The 22,120-nt window shown below is 36.8% G+C and overlaps 1 protein-coding gene across 1 annotated transcript in view; it reads left to right on the top strand.

Moving 5' to 3' along the window:
- The window catches only part of ADAMTS20 (ADAM metallopeptidase with thrombospondin type 1 motif 20), a 110,308-nt gene extending 90,990 nt beyond the window's left edge, over positions 1-19,318 (top strand). The window contains exons 29-39 of the mRNA XM_026087587.1: positions 5,394-5,561; positions 7,244-7,417; positions 11,525-11,695; positions 12,733-12,933; positions 13,068-13,197; positions 13,355-13,449; positions 13,536-13,630; positions 14,038-14,171; positions 15,432-15,523; positions 18,445-18,549; positions 19,229-19,318. Of these exons, the coding sequence (XP_025943372.1) occupies positions 5,394-5,561; positions 7,244-7,417; positions 11,525-11,695; positions 12,733-12,933; positions 13,068-13,197; positions 13,355-13,449; positions 13,536-13,630; positions 14,038-14,171; positions 15,432-15,523; positions 18,445-18,549; positions 19,229-19,318 (1,455 nt within the window). The remainder of the gene's footprint in view (positions 1-5,393; positions 5,562-7,243; positions 7,418-11,524; positions 11,696-12,732; positions 12,934-13,067; positions 13,198-13,354; positions 13,450-13,535; positions 13,631-14,037; positions 14,172-15,431; positions 15,524-18,444; positions 18,550-19,228) is intronic.
- Positions 19,319-22,120: the final 2,802 nt, after the last annotated feature.

Genomic DNA, 22,120 nt, shown 5'->3' with positions numbered 1-22,120 from the left:
TAGTAGTGCCAGGAAGGAACATGGGCTTATGAAGGGCAAAACTGAGCCTTATAAGAAATGTGCTGTAGGCTAGATCCACTAAAAGATAAGAGTGGATTTCAGAACACAGAGTGAGGCCTCTATCCTGTACGGGGGAGAAATTGATGCTTCTGAACAGTGACCTAAAGCTGAAAGGAAGCTAGACAGGGAACTGCCTTAGGTCAGTATATGCAATATTCAACTCTCTATGGAAAAGAAAACACTGAAGATGGGAATGGAGCTCCAGTGCAAGATGCCTTACTGTAAGCGGCATTTAGATGCCTCTAGCCACTTGGGATTCACAATCTGGGATCATCTCTGCAAGCTTGGAGCCTATACTTTTCTTTCAAAGATCTGAATAGGTACTGTGCTCCATCTTTACTTAAAAGCTAGAAGAGGCATCTCCCCTTCCTTTTCATTAGAGCTTTTGATTCAGCATTTGAGAGACCTGTTTTCCTTTCTTTGGTATACATTCCCTGTACTGGAGGACAATCAGCTTTCATCTCCTACTTGTCAGGAGTCACCAGTGAGAAGCTGTGTTGGACAGGAGCATTCTTCATTTCTGCTGATAAAGGTGGGCCACTGTGCAATAACGAGCACAGCTGAGCCTGCCTGCATCTCATACAAGGGCATTCTGGGAGGAAATAGTCCCTTTAGGAAGTATTTTTTATATATTATCTAAGGAATGAAGCCAGGATGTTTCCTGTTTCAGGAGACTACTGTACCTACAGAGTAATGTGCACTCTTGAAATTTCCATTGATGATCCTGGATCATTTACATCCAGGGTGAGTGCTTTTAAATGCTAAAAAAAAAAAAAGTAATAGAAATAGAAGCATTTCTCTTTCTTTGGTTGCATTAAGTAATACCTATTGCAGTGTTTTGTAAGGTGCCTCATTCCCGTAGTGTGTTTTCAGTATACTCTTAGAGCAATTGCAATTGCTTTTTAGCCCCTTAGTGGAAATAGAGGAAAGCCTGTTCTCAGGATCCTGATCATCCTTGTGGGTATGTTAAGCATTGAGCTGGTCAGTCTGTTAAAAGGCTTGTCCATGTTTGTATAAATAGACTATTCAGCCACCAAAGGAGCATTTTAAGGTCTCAGACTGTGGCTTAGTGCAGTGTAAGTACTTCCAAAAGTAACTGACATGTATGCAAGACTAAGAATCACAACCCTGGAATTAGTTGTCTAAATTTTATCTAGGTCCCATTGAAGATGCAAAAGGTCTGGTCCATGGGGATATCTAGGTTTCTCTTCCTCTCACTGATTTTGGTTAGGAAATACTCACTGCAACAGATTTAAGAATCTGGCCCTTTGTAGCCCGACAGAAGTTCACAGGAGCTTTTCCATGAAATTCCAAATGCCCTAAACACCCAATTCATTTTTTAGATTAACTAGAAAAGCTGCTTGGAGGTACTTCTTAGTTTGATGGTTGACTTTATTATTATTATTATTATTTTTTTAACTTTGGACAATTGTTTTCAAGCAGAGGTTTGCAAATAGTTAATATCTATCATTGAGTACTTTTTCTAATTTTTAAAAATATCATGATGTTTTTATTCTTTCAGTGAAACAACAAACATGCATTAACCTAGTGCATTAAACTCCAATGTTCTTTTGTTACTTGTAAGTTAAAGAAAAACTTAAAAAAGCTAATGAATTAAAACACATGGTATTAGAACAGTAGAAAATTACAGCTTGCACAGTGAAGTTTCTTTTTTAGAGTGTGATCTGTTCAACAGGAGGTTTGGGTACATGGAAGTATAGGATCAGATCCTTAATCTGATGAATACATGAAAGAAAAGTATAACAAATCTATATGCAGAAATGCTGTCTCTGTATTTCTGGAAAGCTTATGCTTTGTCTATGAAAACTTACTGCATTTTGAAGATATTTCTCAGCATAATCCCAAACTGCTGAACCTGCCTTTTTAAATTGTTACAGATAGCATTAAATTAACATGGACTAAACATAAACTCCCTGAAAAAAAAAAGGAGTTATTTAAATGGGGATAATCTCCTGGTATGAGTTGGTAAAATTCAGTAATTTATTGTCTCTTATAGGGGGGAAAAAAAAGTTTCAATTTATTTGTCCAAAGTTACGTTACTGGGACATTAAGTTATATTTCTCATAATTAAATTAAACATTTTAAAATACTTTAAAGGTAATTGAAAAGTACTTCTGCCTGTAGATTTTTAAGTATCTTTCATCTATGTTTCCACATTTTATATCATGATAGCAATAGGTTTCAGGAAGCTTGAGCTGTATTTGACTAAACAGTAGCTAAGTTAAAGAGTTTAAATGCTAATTGAAATATCTGTTCATAAAGCCTCTGTTCTTCACACACAAACCTGTCTTTTCTTTCTGAACTATCTCTTCAGCTTCCCCTCTGGTGTGGTAGAAAACAAATATGGATTCTCTTAACTCCTGTGTAATTGTACTCTAATTACAAAATTTAATGGAATATCTTTATGAATAATCTTTTCATATAGACATTGCTCTGTAACTTCTAATAAATGTCTTACAACTATAATATATTAATTTAATACACAAATCTTCAATTTCTTCCTTTAGAAAAAAGAATAGCACAAATTATAAATGCTAAATTAAGCCATATTAATACGAGGGATGTAATTCAGTTGAATTTGGACCACTGTCTTAAACAAAAACCAAACAAAACCAGACCCAGTTCTACCCTATGTAGAAATAAACATGTAATGTTGTATTCAGTAAGTAGAGAGGCTATGGGAAAAATCTTTGGAAGACTGAGATGCAGGGTAAGTGATTTCTTTGCGTATTCTGTTGACATTAGCAGCCATTCGCCCTCTAAAATAATCATAATTTTTACTGAATAGAAGATATCTGCACAGTCTATATAAACAAATATGTATATGTACTGAAAAGTGTTGTCTTGATATTTAATTTTGAGGGCAACAAGAAATTAAAAAGTAAGATTACCTCCGTATTCTATGCTATGGTAACCTCACCTCTGGAAGTAGAGACTTCTTAGGACAACTTCTTAGGTTGCAATTCTGTGTCTTGAATGAATCCCAGCAAGGACTAGAAGGGATCTGATTAATAGTCTTTGGAGCTTAATTTATGCTTTGCAAATGAAAGCCATTGAGGAAGGAGGGTCGTATGATATTTTCCTAACACATCATAGGAGGAAGTTAAGTAAGCTTGTGCTGTACTTAACTTACATTCTACTAAAAAATAAAAAGGAAAAAACCTTCAGATTTAAGGTGTTCTTTTGTACCTACACTTTATGATTCATTTTGAAATTCCTGAAAAAGCTTTAAGGGAGGGTAGAAGCATTTATCAAGATCATTTTGGTATTTTAGTTTTTATGTGTACATGTTATCTATACCTGCTTTGATGTTTAAATCCTCTGAAATCAGAGCTGGTTTTTGAAATGGCTTTATAATTATATGGTTTGCAGAGTTGTAGGTTTTCTGACCTACCTTATTCATAGATAAAAAGAAGGAAAGAGTTTAGTTACAGGTAATTGTTTTCTATGAAGCATTTTCCTATCTTTAAATAGTATCTAAACTAATGAAACATAAATTGTAAAACTATGTGAACAGTATTTTAAAACTATAAATTGAAAAGTTTTGCTGGGAGCAAAATGATTTAATTTAGAAACATTCTCATCTGTTGGAAATGTATAGCAGATATTTAAAAGGCAAGTTGTGAGCAAATCAGTACTCTTTTTGCAAATATAGTTACACTTGCATAAGAGAAAAATGATATCCATTGTATTGTAGGATAACTGCAACTTATTACTTTATCCCACAAAGATTTAATTTTAAACACATTGGCAGTTTCAATTAAATCCATAAGATTACTCCTACATATAAAAGTTTAAGCACACATACAAATCCCTGTAGTACTGAGGGTGAGTCAGCTGAGATTCTATTTAATGAAGTGTAGTTACTGTTATTGTAAAAGATTTTTTTTTTAGCAAATTAATTTGGTATAATTGTTGATTCTGTATTTTAAAAACTCATTTCCAGCTATTGTTCCCAAGCAAGTATTTGCCAGGTTTTACACAGGGAGAGATGTATGTTGTGAACTTAATTTCCAGAAAACAGAAGATATATGTATTAAAAATGCTTGATTAAGTTAATGTGTGATGCTAGTGACATGGATTACAATGTAAGATAAAAGGAAGAAAAATATCCTAGGTGCTTGGGAAGAAAGTGTATAGTTAAATCCTCTTTTTCACATCTGTTTAGAAATTAAGTTTTGATTTGAATATTAATTCTCTACCTGATTGTTCTCTACCTGTTTGCCCAAATGTAGAATAAATCACGAAGTAAATCCTAGAACAAATTAACCATGTTCTCTTTCCAGACAGAAGAGAAAAGGAATTGTCTTCATATATCAAAACTTTTTGATAGTAGAATGTAAAATATAAAGATTAATGGCAAAATAATAAAAAGACTTTAGTGCTTACATTCAAAAGGTTTATGATCCAAAATATGTCACCAAATAGCCACCTAATTTGGAAGTGCATCAGATATTCCCTGTTTGACTAAAACTTCCCTGAGCACCTGCAGCTCTGCTATGCTTGTGAGTAGAACAGCCCTGATCTGAACAATTAAATCCAAGCCTCACTGAAGTCTCAATGCAGTCCAGCAATTTAGCAGGGGAGAGGCCCTTCCTCCAGAAGAGACTGATCTGTCAGATATGTTCTGGTCATGACTAGTGCTTACTCTCAGGATTGGTTTCACAAAATATATTTGCAGCTCCATTGGTCTTAAATTCTGTGGGGAGAAGGTCCTAGAGCCAGCCATTGCAACTCTCTGGAGGAAAGAGAAGACCTGGCGGGGGGTAAAGTCGTGCCTGCCAGGACTGCACCATAACCTGGTGGCTACTTTCCACCCCTTCTTTTGCCTCTGTGCCACATACAGCAAGGAATCCAAAGCTCATGGAAGGGAGGTGCCAGAGAAAACATGACTTCATAGCCTAATGGCTGGAAACATGCACAGGCACGCATTGCATTTTTTTTCTTTAACGTTTATCCTGTTACACAAAAATAGCAATTTCCAGCAACTTACTGGAAACAGAAGGCAGCTAGAGTGTATTGTTGTGAGATCATAATGTCCAGCTATCTCCTGCATGGATGACTGAGCTCAGATATTTATAAGTGATTACATGAATGAATGAAACTGATAGATAGTTGGCAGCTGATCAGTAATATTCAGTAGAAGAGAATTTATGCAGAAATTTCAGATATATATAGTAGAAGTTATGGCATAATACAAAAACTTATTCATATAATTGTAGAGTCCATTTTGGGCTAGGCCACAGCTTTTTCTGGTTTTCTTATTAGAGATTTTTGATAAAGTAATGGAATATACTTCTCTTTCTTTTCAGTGTTCTGTTTCCTGTGGAAAAGGTTTGACGTATCGTGATGTGCATTGTTTTAATAGCTTCCAGGCTAAAATAGAGGAAGGAAACTGCAGCCATTTAAAAAAACCACGGACATACAAAATCTGTAGAGCTGGAAGATGTCCTGCTTGGAAAGCCAACAGATGGAAAGAGGTATTTAAAATCTGCTATAATTATGTTCTTCTCCTCTATGAGAGTAGAAGACAAGAGACCGTATTTATGACATGTTGCTTCAATGAAAATAATTGATAGATTTTTTTTATATGCAATTCACAATTAAACCTACAAATTAGCAAATAATTTTTTATATTTTTTTATAAAAGAAAGAGAAAACTAGAAGTACCTGTCAATCTAAACCTTGTACAGAATAGTTTATTAGGACTTTCTTCAAGGGAGGAAGACTGACTTGTAAAATCAAGATAACAGTAAATTTTAAAAGGTTACTTCTCACCCACAGTGATGAATTCAGTAGTACCATTGTTGTTGATGTCATAGCCTGAATATTGAAGTGAACTCAGGTTTGTAGGCAGGGAACAAGAAAAATGGCTTATGTGCACAAATGCTGGCGTTTTCTCCCAGTAATACCATTTGGTCTAGTAAAAGATCTCTCACCTTGTGATGAAATTGTGTGTAACTCATCACATGGCAATGTTTTGCATTTCACTCATTCTTGCAGAATATAATTCCCCACAGTGTTTAAGACACCTGGGAATCTAAATCAGGAAGTGATAAAGGAAAGGTTGATCTTGATCTGGAATAAACAGTGCAAGTGTTTGCCAGTTGTTGCATAATCACAATTTCTTCTCTTCATCGTTGTGTAAGAACCTCTGAGAACAGTGGAGTGCACCAGATAAATTGGTAAGATATTACACTCAGATTGAAAATGAAGAAGGAAAAACACTGACTTTTTCAAAAGAGACTCTCTGCTAATGCCCCAAGCATTAAAGACCATTCCTAAGTGATAAGGAGCATTAAAGTACACATAAAGGTACAGAAACACGTGCCATGCAGTGTTATGTCATCAAAAAGACCCAGACTCTGACCTTTTAGAGACAAAACATGTAACCCTTGCATATCATAGGACTAGGTGATGCCAGCTCAGTTACAAAATTAGTGGTGATGAAATGCAGAATGCCATTTCTCAGCACTCTCCGCACTTTTGCCACAATTGGCAGAGCAATATCTACCTTATGGTTAGGCTGAGTCTTCTGATAGGCTGTAGGACCTAATCATGCTTCTGACTGGGATAGCAGTGGGCTGTCTACTCTCATCTGAGCAAATCTTACCATTATAACAAGCTATCTTTTGACTAGGACGGAGGAAAAGAGGCATATGGCAGGAAGGATTTGAATCTTTTTAAGCTCATCACAGTTCAAGATGCTGCACCTTTTGTGAGATTTTTCTAGCCTGAAATACTGAGAATTCTTTCTTTCATTTTAATATTTACTTTTTAAAACAATATAACAGCCTGTTATGCTTTAATTTAATAAAGGAATGATGTAAACATTAAGTTTGTAATTGTTTGATCTTGCAAAATCTTACACTTTTGTTTTGCATATGCATATAGTAAGTGTCCCTATTGTGAATTAAGATAAGCAAACAGATCAATCTGAGCACTTTGGATGCATTTCCCATATTTCTTAAAGGCACTTAAATGGTAATTTTACATTTTCATCATAAATTTATTCAGATACGCTGTAAGACTACCATGTTAGGGACTGTGAAGTATGTATGTGAAGTATTTAAATAATATTCTAAGAACATGTAATAATGGAAACTGTACCACATTGACTGTCTCATTTCACACTGACATAACTAATTTTGCTCAATTTTAGTGTTCTGTATCCTGTGGAGAGGGGATTCAACAAAGGGACATATACTGTCAGCTGAAGGGCCTGGGTCAAGTGAATGAAGCAATGTGTAATCATGATACACGACCCCCTAGCAAGAGGCATTGTTGGCTGCCTGCGTGCGTGCAGTACAGGTGGTTGACAGATGAATGGGAAGATGTAAGTAAGGCCTTTCAACTTGTATGAAGTAACAATGTGTGATGTAATGGGTTTTCTTCTTTTTTCACCTTTGGATACATTTCTGATAGCTTTTATATTGCAGACAAACAAGTGAACATAGTGGATATTTTGAAGGTCAAACTTGCAAAATTAAAATAAAAAGTGACAACAAATTCTGAGGGCTGCATTTTCTCCCTGTTACTGAACTTTCTTGTCTACCACTGTAGAGAAAAGCTTTAGTGAAGCTATGAGCAGGTCGCTATTCATAGAACTGTGTAATTCTACTACAAAGTTCTTTTTAGATGGCATAAAATGTTTAATAAGACCTCATGATGAAATATCATGCAAAAATCACATTTTAAAAATAGAAATACAGATGAAATGTTGGCTGGAGTATTCAGTAAAAAACCCAGAGATAAAATCTTTGGACAACAGTTCTTTCAAGAACTTCTGTATGTGAAGATTTACCAGAAAAGATAAGACGCAAAATAAAACATATTGTCTTTAAGAAAATCTAAAAACACCTTCAGGATAGAACCATTTTCTTCAAAGATGTAATGGCTATTTTCTACCTGCTAGAAAAAAATAATAAATAACTTTTATATTTATATATAAATGCATACACACATAGAGAAAAAGAGAGAGAGAACCCAAAACTGTGGATAACGCATGAAATGGTATACAGAAGGGCCTCTCTTTTATTGTAGCATTAAATAAAAATCCAGTTTGTGCAGTTGTGGCATCTATCTACATTTTTAAATTTTCTAGGGAAATTTAACCCCTGAAAATTTGAATATGAGACTCAAAACTCCAAGAGGCACAAGATTTATTTTGTAGACATGAATGCTGATAATACATAAATCACTTGCTGGTGTTCTACAAAAGCTTAGATAATATTCACATGACTCTGGCATATTTTCCTCTGTTAAATCAGATAGAGAGAAGGTTGACAATATATAAGCTTCTTCCAAGAGTTACCTTCTCATGTGAACTTGTTAAAATCAGGATTTAGAGTGGAAGTGGCTCAGAATGTCCTTTTAGCCGGAAATAAACTTTCAGAGAATGATGGTGAATTTTCCTTACCCGTTAAACATTCGTATTCTCCAGCTGGGTATTCAGAGCTCTCCACTACAAATACATTGTGTTTCACTGTATCTTCTGGCTAGTTCATAACTTCTTCCACGTTTGTTGCTTTTTGCTTGAAATTTCTGTGTTCAATTCCCTTCTCTCATCAGACTCATATACAGCCCTGTACATCTAGCATTAATAGTGGTTCTTCAAGAGTTTATCCATCTGTATTCCACTCCTGGTGTGGGCTGTAGTCAACACCAGAATAGTTTGCCCAGCTATCTCGGCTCTGAGTGCTTGTGTGTCATTTCCTCGCCTCATCAATCACAGCATATCAGAAGAATTTCAGGTCTGGCATCCCTACAACTTACAGAAGGCTGGAAGGCTGGCTGTTACCAACAGCCGGCAATTTCATACCAAATATGCATTCTCATACCATATAGAAGAATTGCTGCAGGAATAACATATACAGCATAATCAAAGTTGTTCTTCTGCCTGCCCCTATTTCCAAATGATTGGGTTATTCCTTATACCCTAATATTCTGAGCTACTCTGTGTCATTAAAAGATCAGATGTTTGTACAAGTTGCATTTGTCAACTATATCAATGCTCCATCCCCTGCTAAAAGTCCACGCAGCTTTTTCATTCTCTGAGTGACTAGATTTCTTAAAGGATTAATGCATTTATGGCTTCCACTGCTGAACACCATTCTCTCATGGATCTCAGCCTGGTTCAAAATGGGTAGGTAAGTCATCTCTCTGATTCATTTTCGTTGCTCGCTCTGATTCCCTGACATCCTGTTCATTGCCTCGCTTGTTCAAGAAAGTAGGCAATCATTTTGGACCACATGACTGGGGAGGGTTATAAGCGCTTAATGCCCGAGTCATGAGGCTTATGCTGAAATTTCTCCTTCAGGTCTTAGGACCTGAGTTCTGCCTAATGCAGGTGATTTTTGTCCATTTATTCTCCTCAGAAAACCTACTGCAGAGAGTGGTGGCAGGCTGTTCCTCAGATGTAATATGACTTTTGTTTTTCCACATCAATAACATGATGTCACTGACTGTTTCACCTGATAGTTTCTTGCTCTTGTGAAGAGAATAAAAGGTTAAAGCTTTTAATCTGAAAGATTATTTACTTCTGTCTCAGCTTGTTTACAGCTTTCAGGTCAAATGAGATTTGTAAGGCCAGGTACGTTCTGCAGCTTCTTTCAATAGTGCACTTGGTCAGAAATTTGGAGAGCAGTCCCTTGGAGCTCAGTTCAGACGCTCACAGAACACTATTCAGAGTGCTTGTTCACCAAGTTTGCAGGAGACACCAAACTGGGGAGACCAGGTAACAGGCAGGAGGGCAGCGCTGCCATCCAGGGGTACCTAGACAGCCTGGAAAATGGGCCAAGAGGAACCTTATGAAATTCAACCAGGAGAAAAGCACAGTGCTGCCCCTGAAAAGGAGCAGCCCCCTGCAGCATCATGGCCTGGGGATGGACGGACAGGGAGCAGCTCTGTGGAAAAGGCCCCGAAGGCCCTGGTGAGCAGCGAGGTGAGCACAGGCCAGCAGTGCACCCTGCCTGCAAGGAAGACCCACAGCGTCCTGGGCTGCATTAGCAGAGGCACAGCCAGGAGATCATGGGACATGATTATCCCCCATTTTTCAGCACTCATTAGATCACATCTAGCTATTGTGTCCAGTTCTGGGCCCCTCAATGCAAGAAAGACACTGATAAGCTGGAGCGAGTTCAGCAGAGGGCCACGAAGATGGTCAAGGGCTGGAGCACTCGCCCTGTGAGGAGAGGCTGAGGGAAGTGGACTTGTTCAGCCTGGAAAAGGGGCAGCTTTGGAGAGATCTAGTAGCAGTGTTCCAGTATCTATAAGGAAGTTATCAATAAGATGGAGCCAGGCTCTCCACAGTGGTGCATGGTGGGAAGCTAAGAGGCAACAGGTGTAAGGTGAAGCCAGAGAACTTCAAACTGGGTATAATGAAAATTTCTTCTCCATGAGGACAGTTCTAGCAGTGGAACAGGTTGCTCAGGGAGGTTGTGTAGTCTACATCCTTTGAGATTTTCAAGATCCAACAGCATAAATTTAGAGATTTTCTCTGGCAGAGCTGTTTTACCATACAGTATCTGTTTTCCTTCATGTTGCTGCTTTAAAATCAATAATAATAACATTTGAACAATAGGTTTGACCTGCATACCAACCTTGATTAGTCTCTTAACTGACTGTTGTTGGGTCCAAATTAATATGCAGTTAGGTTCATGCTTGTGGCTGGAGGCAACAGGTTAGTACTAGATTGTAACATTGGTTATTGCATCTGCTGAGGCTGGAGCTTGTGTATTTGAGTCTTTCTTCTCTGTCACAGCAAGGTCAAACAGACTAGTTCAAACCTCCATAGTTGGAGATGTGTTGTTGACATGTATTACTTAACCCGTACCCTCATTTTTGTAGATTCTGGTAACACCAGGATTCCCATTCTATGCTGACAGAACTGTTGATCATGTTCCACCTCATATGGCTGCCATGGTGGGGAAGGTGTGAAGACACTCAGGGCAGAGGCACAGGCTCAACAAATACGGCTGCCCAAAGCTGCCACTGTTTTTACTAATAGGCAGTTTTGTTTTGTTTTGTCAGTGTAGTTTCATGTGGATGCCTCCAGGGATTTCTTCTGTTTTGTTTTCAAGACCAAGTTATTCCTCTCACATTTCACTGAAATCTTTTTTCCCCTCTTTCCTTTTCATACAGAAGAACTTTTTCACTCAACCTGTTGTCTTGGCCTGACATTTTCAGTTTCTCCTCCATCTCAGTTTGCATGTTATCATGTCATTATACACTGTTTTTTGTTTTTTTTTTTTTCCAGCCTTTTGCAGGTACCTGAACTTTGAAAACAATGTAAAAGGGTTTTGATTCAGTCCAACCCAGATAACAGATGTCATAAAAGTTGTCACTGTCTGGGTTTTACTGGCGTGTGGCAATTGGCAAATAACTTTGTTCTGTATGTGATTAGTTTAAGTACAAAAACTGTGATTGTTTTTCTCCTACACAGTGCTTAACATCACACAGAAGAAAGGAAATACACCAGAAAGTTAAGTGTGTGGATGAAAAACAGATCCAAGTGGATGAAAGCTTCTGCAATCCTGCCATAAAGCCTCCATCAACCAAAAATTGCAGGATTGCTCCCTCTAAATATATTGTACTTACAGGAGAATTGTCACAGGTAAAGTAATTATATTGCTCACACATCTTTTATATAGCTTTACACTTGAGAGTATTATATTGCTGTAAAATGTACATTACGTGTGAGAAGCAAAAAATGTATAATTTCATCTGAACGTGGGTGCCCAAACCTTCTCCACACTGAACCTTCCAATCAGCCATGATTTATTGTAGTGACTCTATTATCAGTCTTTTGTGTCCATGTTCCCTAGTTCTTGGCAGCTACTAAGCATTATGGGAAACCAAGCTGTTAGAAAGAAACTGTGTTTGGTTTTAGAAGAAGGCTGTGCTATAGTGAAGGATGCTAAATGATGCTAAAATGAGTGGTAGTGGGAACATGAACAGGAAAAGGCAGTGCTAGGACCCATTTGCTAGAGTTATGTTTAAGGGTGAGTCACTATAACTAAAATGGTGAAAGCATTACATACCAGCAGGAAGAGCAGGATGACAAGTTTCCTTTTCTCTCCCTTCACTTGATCTCCCTTTGTTGCAGCTGCCAGTGTGTTTTAGACACTTTTGCCATTTTACACTGGCCGTCCTCTGGTAGCCCATCTGGGTCCTGTGAATACCTGCTAGAGAACAGCTGCCCTTACCACAGAATTCCTTTGCTAATTCCCAGGGAAATTCTCTTGCAATCTGATCTCAGTGAAGTAAATGGAAATATTTTCCAGGATTTCAGTAGAGTGTTAGATCAAAGATGCTTTGTTTCTCTCACACACCTGCACTACATGTGCCTCTGTGTGTGTGTGTGTGTGTGTGTGTGTGTGTGTGTGTGTGTGTACTGTAACTGAGAGGGAAGTGCTCTGGAACCTCTGTAAGCTCTGAGAGTAGGGCTGCATGGGACTCTCCATCTCCTTGTGTGCGTAATTATTGTAGACCTTCATTTCTGCACACTGTTTAACCAACCCTGAGATGGCACATGTCAGATTACAAGCTTTTGCGGAAAGGAAGATCAGGGCTGACTTGTCTGTGATTACAATGCTGCAGAAAGGTTCAGTTTCACAGAAATAATGTCTTTGCTTGGGGGTTTTATTTTAGTGCTCAAACAGCTGTGGGTTTGATTACCAGCAGAGGATCACATACTGTGTTGGAATCTATTCTATTCAGAATAAACATACCTATGGCCTACGAACTGTGGCATACCGAGAATGCCCAGTAATGCCCTCCCCGTACATTTATAAATGTAATATCAAAGGATGTTCACAAGGAGCTACTTGGAAAGTGGGGAAGTGGACCAAGGTGAGTACAGATGTGCAAGCTGATTTTTAATTGCTGTCTCAAACATAAATGCATGCCAAGACTAATTTGCTGACATACTTATATTAATTCTGTGTTACTTTCTAAACTAACTTTGGATTGCTATCCATCTCTAGTGCTCAGTGGCTTGTGGAGTGGGGGTAAAGGAAAGAATAGTAGAATGTATGACTGAAAATGGCTTATCCAGTGACTTGTGCCTGCCACGTTTAAAACCAGCTGCCAGAAAGATCTGTCATGCAGGAGAATGTAAGTGACAGCTGTAATTTACAGCTGAACTAAATTTTTTCCCAGGTTATTTATGTAAAAGCTCTAAACATATCTGGAGCACAATTATGCAGAAGTAACTCTTAAAATTAAATTCTAATCATGAAATATTGATATGATTTAATCATTCATTTTGAAGGTGAAATTCTCACCACCTGCAAAGATGTCCAGATTAAAAAAGGAATTAGAAAGGATGGTGAATATTTACTTAACATTAAAGGAAGGATGATAAAGGTACTTTTAATATGTATAGCACATATTTTTATGAAATAGTCTTTTTTAATAAAAATTTTGCTAAAGGGTTGTATTTTCTCTTTCAGATTTATTGTTCAGGCATGCACTTAGAGAATCCCAAAGAATATTTGACATTGGTAAAAGGTGAAGCAGACAACTTTTCTGAAGTATATGGATTCAGGTACAAAAGTGGTTTTGCAACTTTATGAAGTGCATTTATTTCTTCCAAAATAAAAGAATAGAATAATATTTACCTTTTGGGAGAGCAGATGAGTAGACAGACTTTTTCTTGATTTTCGGTTTTAAATTTTCAGGCATATTAACACACATGCAGAAATGTGGATACTTCCAGGCTGAGTGTTTTAACTGCGCTAACTGATTATGTACATTTTCTGTCCTGACTTTCATAGAAATGGTTTCAATCCACCTTAGTGTTTCACCTGAGCCAAGATTAATAGCTGAACTTCTTGTTCAGTAACTGTTGTTTAATATTCTTAGTGCGGCACAGTACAATGTAATTATTTTTCACTACAATGCTATATTATGGAAAAATGTCAAAAAGAAAACTAAATCTTTGCTATTCTCTAGATTACAGAATCCATATGAGTGTCCTTTCAATGGAAGCAGATGGCAGGACTGCGCCTGTCGAAATGACTACCTTGCAGCTGGCTTCACTGTTTTTAGCAAAATAAGATTTGATGTAGCTTCCATGCAAATTAGAAGTAAGCATTTTAGTAGTTTTAGCCAATGTGAGCATTCGATTGAAATTTAAAATGGTCATGACCAAATTGTCACTTCAACCCATTTATAGATCCAATTATGCCAGTTAGGGGCAAACAAAATTCTTCTGTTTTCAGTTCAGTTCAATTCTTCTTGAATTCCTAATTTCTTTAGCCTAATTTTTTTATGACTTCCCTTGTTAGTTTTTCCCATGTGGTCAAGTTGTTAATCTTACAGATTCATATTTTATTCAAAGTATGAATTATGTAACTAGCTTCAGTTTTTTAGGATTTTCTTCCCATTATGCCATTTCCTGCTAGATTAAAGACTCTTTTAGTCCTGGGCATATTTTTCTTGGGAAAGTCTTCATATGCTGTAGTAAAGTAACTTCTCAGTCCTTGGAGGACGTATGAAAAGGACAGGGAATCTTGCAGCACTTTCAAGCTCCTGACTGAAGACAGCAGACTGGCCAACATTCAGCTCACATTAGAGCTATGTCCAAGTGCACATCAGTCCTCCTCCTCCTCCTCTTCTCATCATAGCTCAGAAAAGAAACCAGGCATGTAGGTTGGATTGACCTTGCAGATGAAGTCTCTAATGTTTTTTTGTAAATACTTCTTGGATGCTTCAAAAGACATCCATGAGTATGGTATCTGTGTCTCAACAAGATAAATTAACTCAGGAAGTATAAGAATGCCAGTGTCAGGAGCAGCACCCAGCATTGTTCTAATTCACCTTGTTCTTATTAGTAGGCACTAGACACTCTATGGACAGGGTACACTTTGCACCAGGTAATAATTTCAGACTTTGGAGCTCTTGTTCACAAAGGTGACCCAGGGCATTTTTAATACATAGACTATGTATTCTCAATAAATTAACAAAACACAGAAAATACACTTAATAGAGAGAAGGAAGGATATTAAAAGTTATCACATTATTCAGATTATATTCCCCTATGTCAATATACATGTTTGTAAATAATAAGGCAGAAAAACCCATGGATAGCTTTTTCCACATGTAGTAATGACTGAGGAAGTGTCTAGTCTGCTTTCCCATCTTTGGCATCTGGAATATTGTTATTATTGGAATCTGGAATTATCTGGAGTATTATTATTATATTACCTTGAATATTGTTATTATTAATCAAAATGGACTACCTAAATCAAAGTTTGTCAAAATTATGTATTCATGTTTTTTCATCCTGTTTTCACCTGAACTTCTAATGCAGCAGTTTCACTGTTGAATAATTTTCTGTTTCTTAGCCACAGATTTTCTTTTTGCTCAGACTGTACTTGGGAAAGCAGTTCCATTTGCTACAGCTGGAGATTGCTACAGTGCTGCCAGATGTCCACAGGTATTTATGATTTCTTATCCCCTCAAAGTGTGCTCTTGAGAGAAAAAAATCTGTATGACTAGTTGAGAGCTGTAAGGTTCTAAAACAAATTACTATTCCATCTCATCTGTGCAGTACTTTAATAAGTAATTCTTTGTTTGTCCTTTTTCTCCTGTTCCACTATCTCTTTTTTTCTATTTCTCCCACAAATTGTTTACCCCACACTTTTCCCCTAGGTTCCATGTATATATATCCATCTTTCTACTGATTTCATTATTGCTCTCCCTCCCCCTTGAATTCATACCTGGATGTGAAGTATCCCTTGTTTCCCTAAATTCCTTCTCAATCTTTTTTCTCTTCCAATGACTTTCCTGTGCTATGATCCTACCAAAGTTTCTCTTTTTGTCGCTTTTTTTCTCCTGACTGTTCATATCTTTGAAGAGTACTAGAGAAAGTTGATCCTGCTAAATAGTATAGTCTGATTCATAGACACATCTATGGATGTGCCTAAACTGAACTGGTGTTTTAGTTTGGACTGGGTAGCGCTTTTTGAGTAAATTTCCTTATTGTCCCTGCTTACTGTGCTTTGCTTCATATCATGGAACAGTCTTGGAACACATGAGCTGGATTGCTTTTGGAAGAAACTAAATCAAAAGATGAGCTCCAGAAGGGCCTTAATGCACTTCAACTACTCATGAGAATGCAGTCTATGGGACTAGAGGACAGTTAGTCCAAAGTAAAACCCCTGATCTGTGTAATGTATACTGACATCGGGCCCGCTGGTCCAACTGTTTCACTCTACAGATCTGCTCATACTACACCATACTACTTGCTAATGGTGACATAACCCTAGTCTGAACTGGTCAACCTAAACTACCTTGATTGTCCATTGGCAATTAGGATCTTCTAGGAAACAGCTCATCTAATCTCACCCTATTAGATACCTTAAGATGAGATCAGTTGCTTTGGAAGTGCATATTTCTTTTCACTGATTCACTGGAAAGAGAATTAAAACCAACTAGCTCAGAATTGCATGGAGGTGAATCCCCACTGTCTACGTAACTTAGCTGCTTAAACATAGTCAGACAGGCTATGTGGGTAGAGGCATTCAAAGGCAGCTAGACACCTACAATTTAGGTACAAATGAAGTGCCTAAGCTAGGCAAACTGAACTCCTGACATGAAAACAGTCATTCAGTGTTCATTACCGTATTGGATACCTTCAGCCTGCAAACTCTTTGGACTTAGCACAATACTACGTGACAGACCCAGCCAACTGCATGTGATCTGTAACAGGAAGTCCTTCTGCTTATGTATTTTTGCACAGATGTGTTGCCATTTACAAGATATGCACTGAAACTAATGCTCTTTGTCTCTGCCCAGTCAGAAGGCATTAGTTCCTTCACTCCCAGTCTTTGAAATCTGTTCCTGGCCTTGAGTGTAATGCATAACAGACAGCTGTTATGCCATGATTATAATTGTACATATGCACTCTTTGCACATTTCATTTATTTTTACAAAATGATATCGCTGTGGATGAAGTTACTGTGGCCCTGTTAATTGTGGACAGTGTTCCCCACCATTTGTATGAATTTTGTCCGGATGCTTTATGGCATTAAATGAGTATCTTCTGCTTTTTTGGCACTTGAAGAACAACCTCCCCCATTCATATGAGCTTATGGTAGTTCATCCTGAGTATGAGTGCTATAAACACAGCAAATCTACACAGAAATGCACACAAAACAAACTTAACATCCTGAACAATGTAAGACTGAGTTTTTATGAAGGAATTTTAGTAAATCACGAGAATAAAGACTGAATGCTTTATTTTTTTAAACATACACACACACACATATACACACACGCATATATTTATATATATATAAAATATATCTCACTGTGACGATATTAGACAATAAATACAGTAGCTACAGTACGTAATGGAGATTTTATATTTGCTAACACTTTGATCTCAGGATTTAGACAATTTTAACTAGGTGCGACTATAGAAATTCAGGCCTTTAGTGAATTACATGGCAGGAGTTTTCAAGATTATAGTGCTGCCTAAACTGGCAGTTAGACACCTAAATCTCTTTGTGGAGCTAGTACTTACTTTCCAACATATTGAGCTCCTGGGTGAATGTAATGTAATCATTTTCTGTATCTGAGTTTGTTTTCTAAGGTACCGAAGTTTGCTGCTTTTAATATATTTCTTATTCTCATATGAACTGACTCTGTTTTATAGCTAATTTTCAAAGAATGCATTTGCATAAGCCAAGATTTTAGAATCAATAGAATGTTTTGAATGTTTTGTACTGCAAAGCGTTCCATTTAGCAGTAAATTTACTTGTTTTAAACTCCACTTACTTTCATGTTCAATTATGTTAACAGGTATACTGAGATAGAAATGGGAGATGATAAGATGTTGTTGTTTGGACAGTGTGCTTGCAAAAATTTGAGAATTAGACAGCTAAGAATTGATTTGTCTGTAATTTCCAGATAGCAGTAGGTCCTGACAACGTTATCTCCGAAAAGCTCAGAAACTTTAGAAAGCCTGTCTTTCAAGAAAGCCAGAATCCTCCTCCTTGCAGGTGTAGCATGTCTGTACTTTCTGTAAAATAAAATTAAATACGTAGAAAGGAAGCTAAACTCATTTGAATTACCTGCCATTAGTCCTATATTCAGACTGAGCAAATAGATGCTGCAGATCTGCTGATCCACAGGTACTACTTACTGCAGAATAACTTGTTCGTGTGTCTATATACCTTGAGTGTCCAAAAAAGGATATAATGCAGACAAACTAACCCAGTTTAAGTACTCACCTTTGGTTAATGTCTAGATGTACCCTAAGTAATATGTGCAGATGTGGCAATATAAAGTGTTTTAGGGTTTTGAACTCTGTTTATCAGCTCTGTATTTTACCTTTTGTTTTTGTTTTGTTAGGGACAGTTCAGCATTAATTTGGTTGGTACAGGTCTGAGATTATCCAGTACAGTTAGGTGGATTGCTCAGGGCAACTATGCAACTGCTGACATACACAAATCCCATGTGAGTAAATGTTGTTTTTCTTTACCTGCTATTATGCCTTGGAATATTATACCTCCAGAGGTGCTAGTGATGACTGTCTGGTGAAAGTTATTTCTGACTCAAAATAGTGCTCAAGGTCTCTGACCCATCTAAGTCTCCTTTCAGATGGAATATGAGAGCTAGGCCTGATAATTTACTGTTAAAGATCTCACAGCATGTTTAATCATACTACCCAGAAACTTATGCAGATCGACACTGCCTACCTAGCCTTCTCTTACTGGTTTTAAGGGGCTATTGTCATGTTAATCAGGTTTATTAAAGATTTAGAAGATACTTAATAATACTTAAAAATACTTAATAAAAAATACTGCTGTGTTAAGGATACCTACTACAGAGGATTCTCAGAGATTACTTGCCTCCAACTTGATTTGTGTGGGAAGCCAAAAGACCAGTTGAACAAGAATAGTAAACATGCACAGTTTAAAAACACACTGGATAGTAAGCAAGGAATAAAGGTGTACAATGGATAATGATAAAAGATCTCTATGCGCATTTGTTAATTCAGTGCTGTCTCTTGGTCTGGTACTTGTAGGTGTGATTTGTCAAAAGGTCTGTTGTGTGCAAACCTCAAGGAGCTCTTTGTGCAACTGTGACTTCAGTCGCTTTTTTTGATTGATTGTTCTCTTTGTCTAATTTACAGGATGGTACTAAAATATATGGAAGGTGTGGAGGATTTTGTGGGAAATGTATTCCTAACACAATTATTGGTCTCCAGCTTCAAATACAGTGAGAACTCTCATGTGGTAAGAACATCAAAGCAGGAAATCTGTCTTTTAGGTGCAAATTACAGGTGCTGTATATATATTTTTTAATTCTTTCATCTCTGTAATGCTCATTACTGTAATGCTCTGTACTAAGAATTCCTTCCTGTTTTCTTCAGTGTTGTTCAGGGATGTATTATCTGTTTGTGGGCTAACTAGTTCATAAACCTTCAGATTTTAATGGAGAGGCATTCATTCAATGTACAGTGTATATGAGCAAGCAAATTGCATTGAGGTTACTACTGTGGGTAATGCTTTAAACTGTACCATAACTGTAAAACTTTACCTGCAACTAATCAGTGCAAGTCTTTATGCCGTATTCAGTAAAATTCATACTGTACTGTTTTCCTTGATCAACTATATTAAAATGTAGAAAGGAAAGAAGGTTATTGTTATAAAGAGAAAACAGCTAATATTTTCAAATGCTTCCAGTTTTGTGAAACTTGTTAGGAATTATGTTCTATGAATAATTTACAGTAGAAAAGTATGTAACCAATATACTTTCTCCTGAGATAGTTTGTATAGATTTGTGCATTTCTCTGTCATTCTTTTTTTCACGCTCCTTTCATTATTCTCTTTGTGGTGCTCAAATACTAGCAGTAGTCCTGAAAAGTGTGGTCAAACCTCTTTAATCTCTATAGCATATGTTAAACATCCAGGCTTGGTTTTGTTGTGGGTACAAGAAAAGAAAATATGGAAACAAATTGCTTGGCAATCTAATCTTAAAATCCCTGCCTCTCATCCAAGTATACTGTAAAAGCAGTGTATTCTGTTTACCATACCATCTTGTATGTGATTGTATGAATATATATTTACTTAAACTCTTTCCTTATACATTTTATTCCTTTATACAGACCAATGGCATATTAGTAAAGTCTGTAGCTTGCCTCCCTTTTATAACGCAAGTTTTCAGTAACCTTAGTGAAAACACTGGGCAGAGGCATCATTACCCCACGGTGTGTTAAATAGCACCTGCTAGTTAAAATTATTTCTTCCAGAAAAGTAAATGTATGAAAGAGTTAGACATTTTAAAAAATGACCTGTTTGATTTGTTGTTTTGTATCACTTTACAGTCCAGAACTGTAACAGTATATGCAGTATAAAGACAATGTGTTCAGGGCCAACTCTTAGGTATTCAGAATGAGATTTTCTACACACTTAATAACATATATTACGTACCAGATAATTATACATACTTTTTCTGACAGTATGCATTCTGTACACCAGACACCAATAAAATTCATAGGTCAAATGGCAGCTATTTTCTCTTTTTACCCACAAAGAGTTAGCCATGAATTAGCAATACATATTAATTAAAAACAATACTGTATCACATAAGTGTAAGCAGCTACTTTTTAGATAACACATGTAGGTAATTATTTTGTGATCTCTGCATCAGAAATGTATTTTTGCACTATGTGCCTTATATTAGTTGTAAACATTAATACGAGTATCAAACATTATTTTCCTAGAAATGTTTACATATATAATTAAAATCCTGTAATTTATAAAGTATTTATATAATAAATATGCTTGTGTGAATGGTACATGAGTACTTTTGCATTTTTTCATATCAAAGGCTTGCTCACAACATATAATGTTGCAAAAACATGTCAACTTGTTTATCCACAGAATAACTACATTCTTTATCTCTTGATCACAATATACATAGATTTATGCTGAAATAACTGCCACACAACCAGGTTATATTCATACAGATATTTTCCCTGAAAGCAATTCCTGCCTAAGAGGTGCAAACTCTTATGTCTATGTGCTCTTTCCAGCTCTCACCACACAATGTTCACCTATACATTTCTTGGGGGTTGCCCTGTAAATCATTCACTGAAACAATCTAGATTAGTTTTTCCTCCTCCCTTTGTTAAACTCAGATCAACTCATTTATGGCATGGTTCCTCAACAGCCGCTTTGGCGAAAGTGAAATGCAATCCACCTACTTCTACAGGAAGATCATTTTCATGTTGGCCCTGAAACACTGCTGAGGGAATATTCAGCTCTTCAGCTACAGAATAACTCTCTAAATCCACTAGTAAAGTAAGTGGCTTTTAACCTAAAATTCAACATAGCATATTTTTATTGGGTAATGGTAATGATTTTTGAATAAAAATGCATTTTATATAATTGAAGTAGACCCCGTGGGCCAAGTTCAACTTCTGCATAAAACAGCTTTTGTTGCATTTTTTTGCATCCTTTTCTTTCTTTTTTTCCTTGCTTCGGTGTTTCAGCCCCAGTTTAGGGAGGGTGTACTTGCATGTTCTGGCATTTTATGAATTCCTTATGTTAGGGGTCTGATTTTATTGAGAAACAGGGCTTAATCAATCAGTCTATTAAACTCACTAACTTTTCATCTCAAGAGCAATTTAAAGAAAACATACGGCTGATGATTGGCTCTGATGAGTTTGGAGCCTTGATAATGCTGACATGTTCGAAGGTTCATGTAATAAAATGAGAATCATGGATTATACTTGCAGTATTATGTTTTTTTCCTTTAATTGACACTGCTGCAGTTTTACATCACACTCAGCAGCCAAGATGTTTGCCAGAATAGCAGGGACCTTCTTGAAAGTGCTGAGAGCTCCATCTCGTGGCTCTATATGTGTGCCAAGGTACATATTGCTAATAAGACAGTCAAACAGTTCTTGAGCTTTGGTTGATGTTTAGGAAGTGAGATGTTGAACAATCCAGTCGCTGTTCCATGCATAAGGAATAATAACAGTTAAAGACGATTTTAACAATACTTTTCCTTAGATGTG

This window comes from Apteryx rowi, unplaced genomic scaffold (genome assembly GCF_003343035.1).
Source record: "Apteryx rowi isolate R43461 unplaced genomic scaffold, aptRow1 scaffold_721, whole genome shotgun sequence".
NCBI classification, from domain to species: Eukaryota; Metazoa; Chordata; class Aves; order Apterygiformes; family Apterygidae; genus Apteryx; species Apteryx rowi.
Note: the sequence above shows the minus strand (reverse complement) of the source record. Positions and strands in the feature narration are given on the sequence as shown.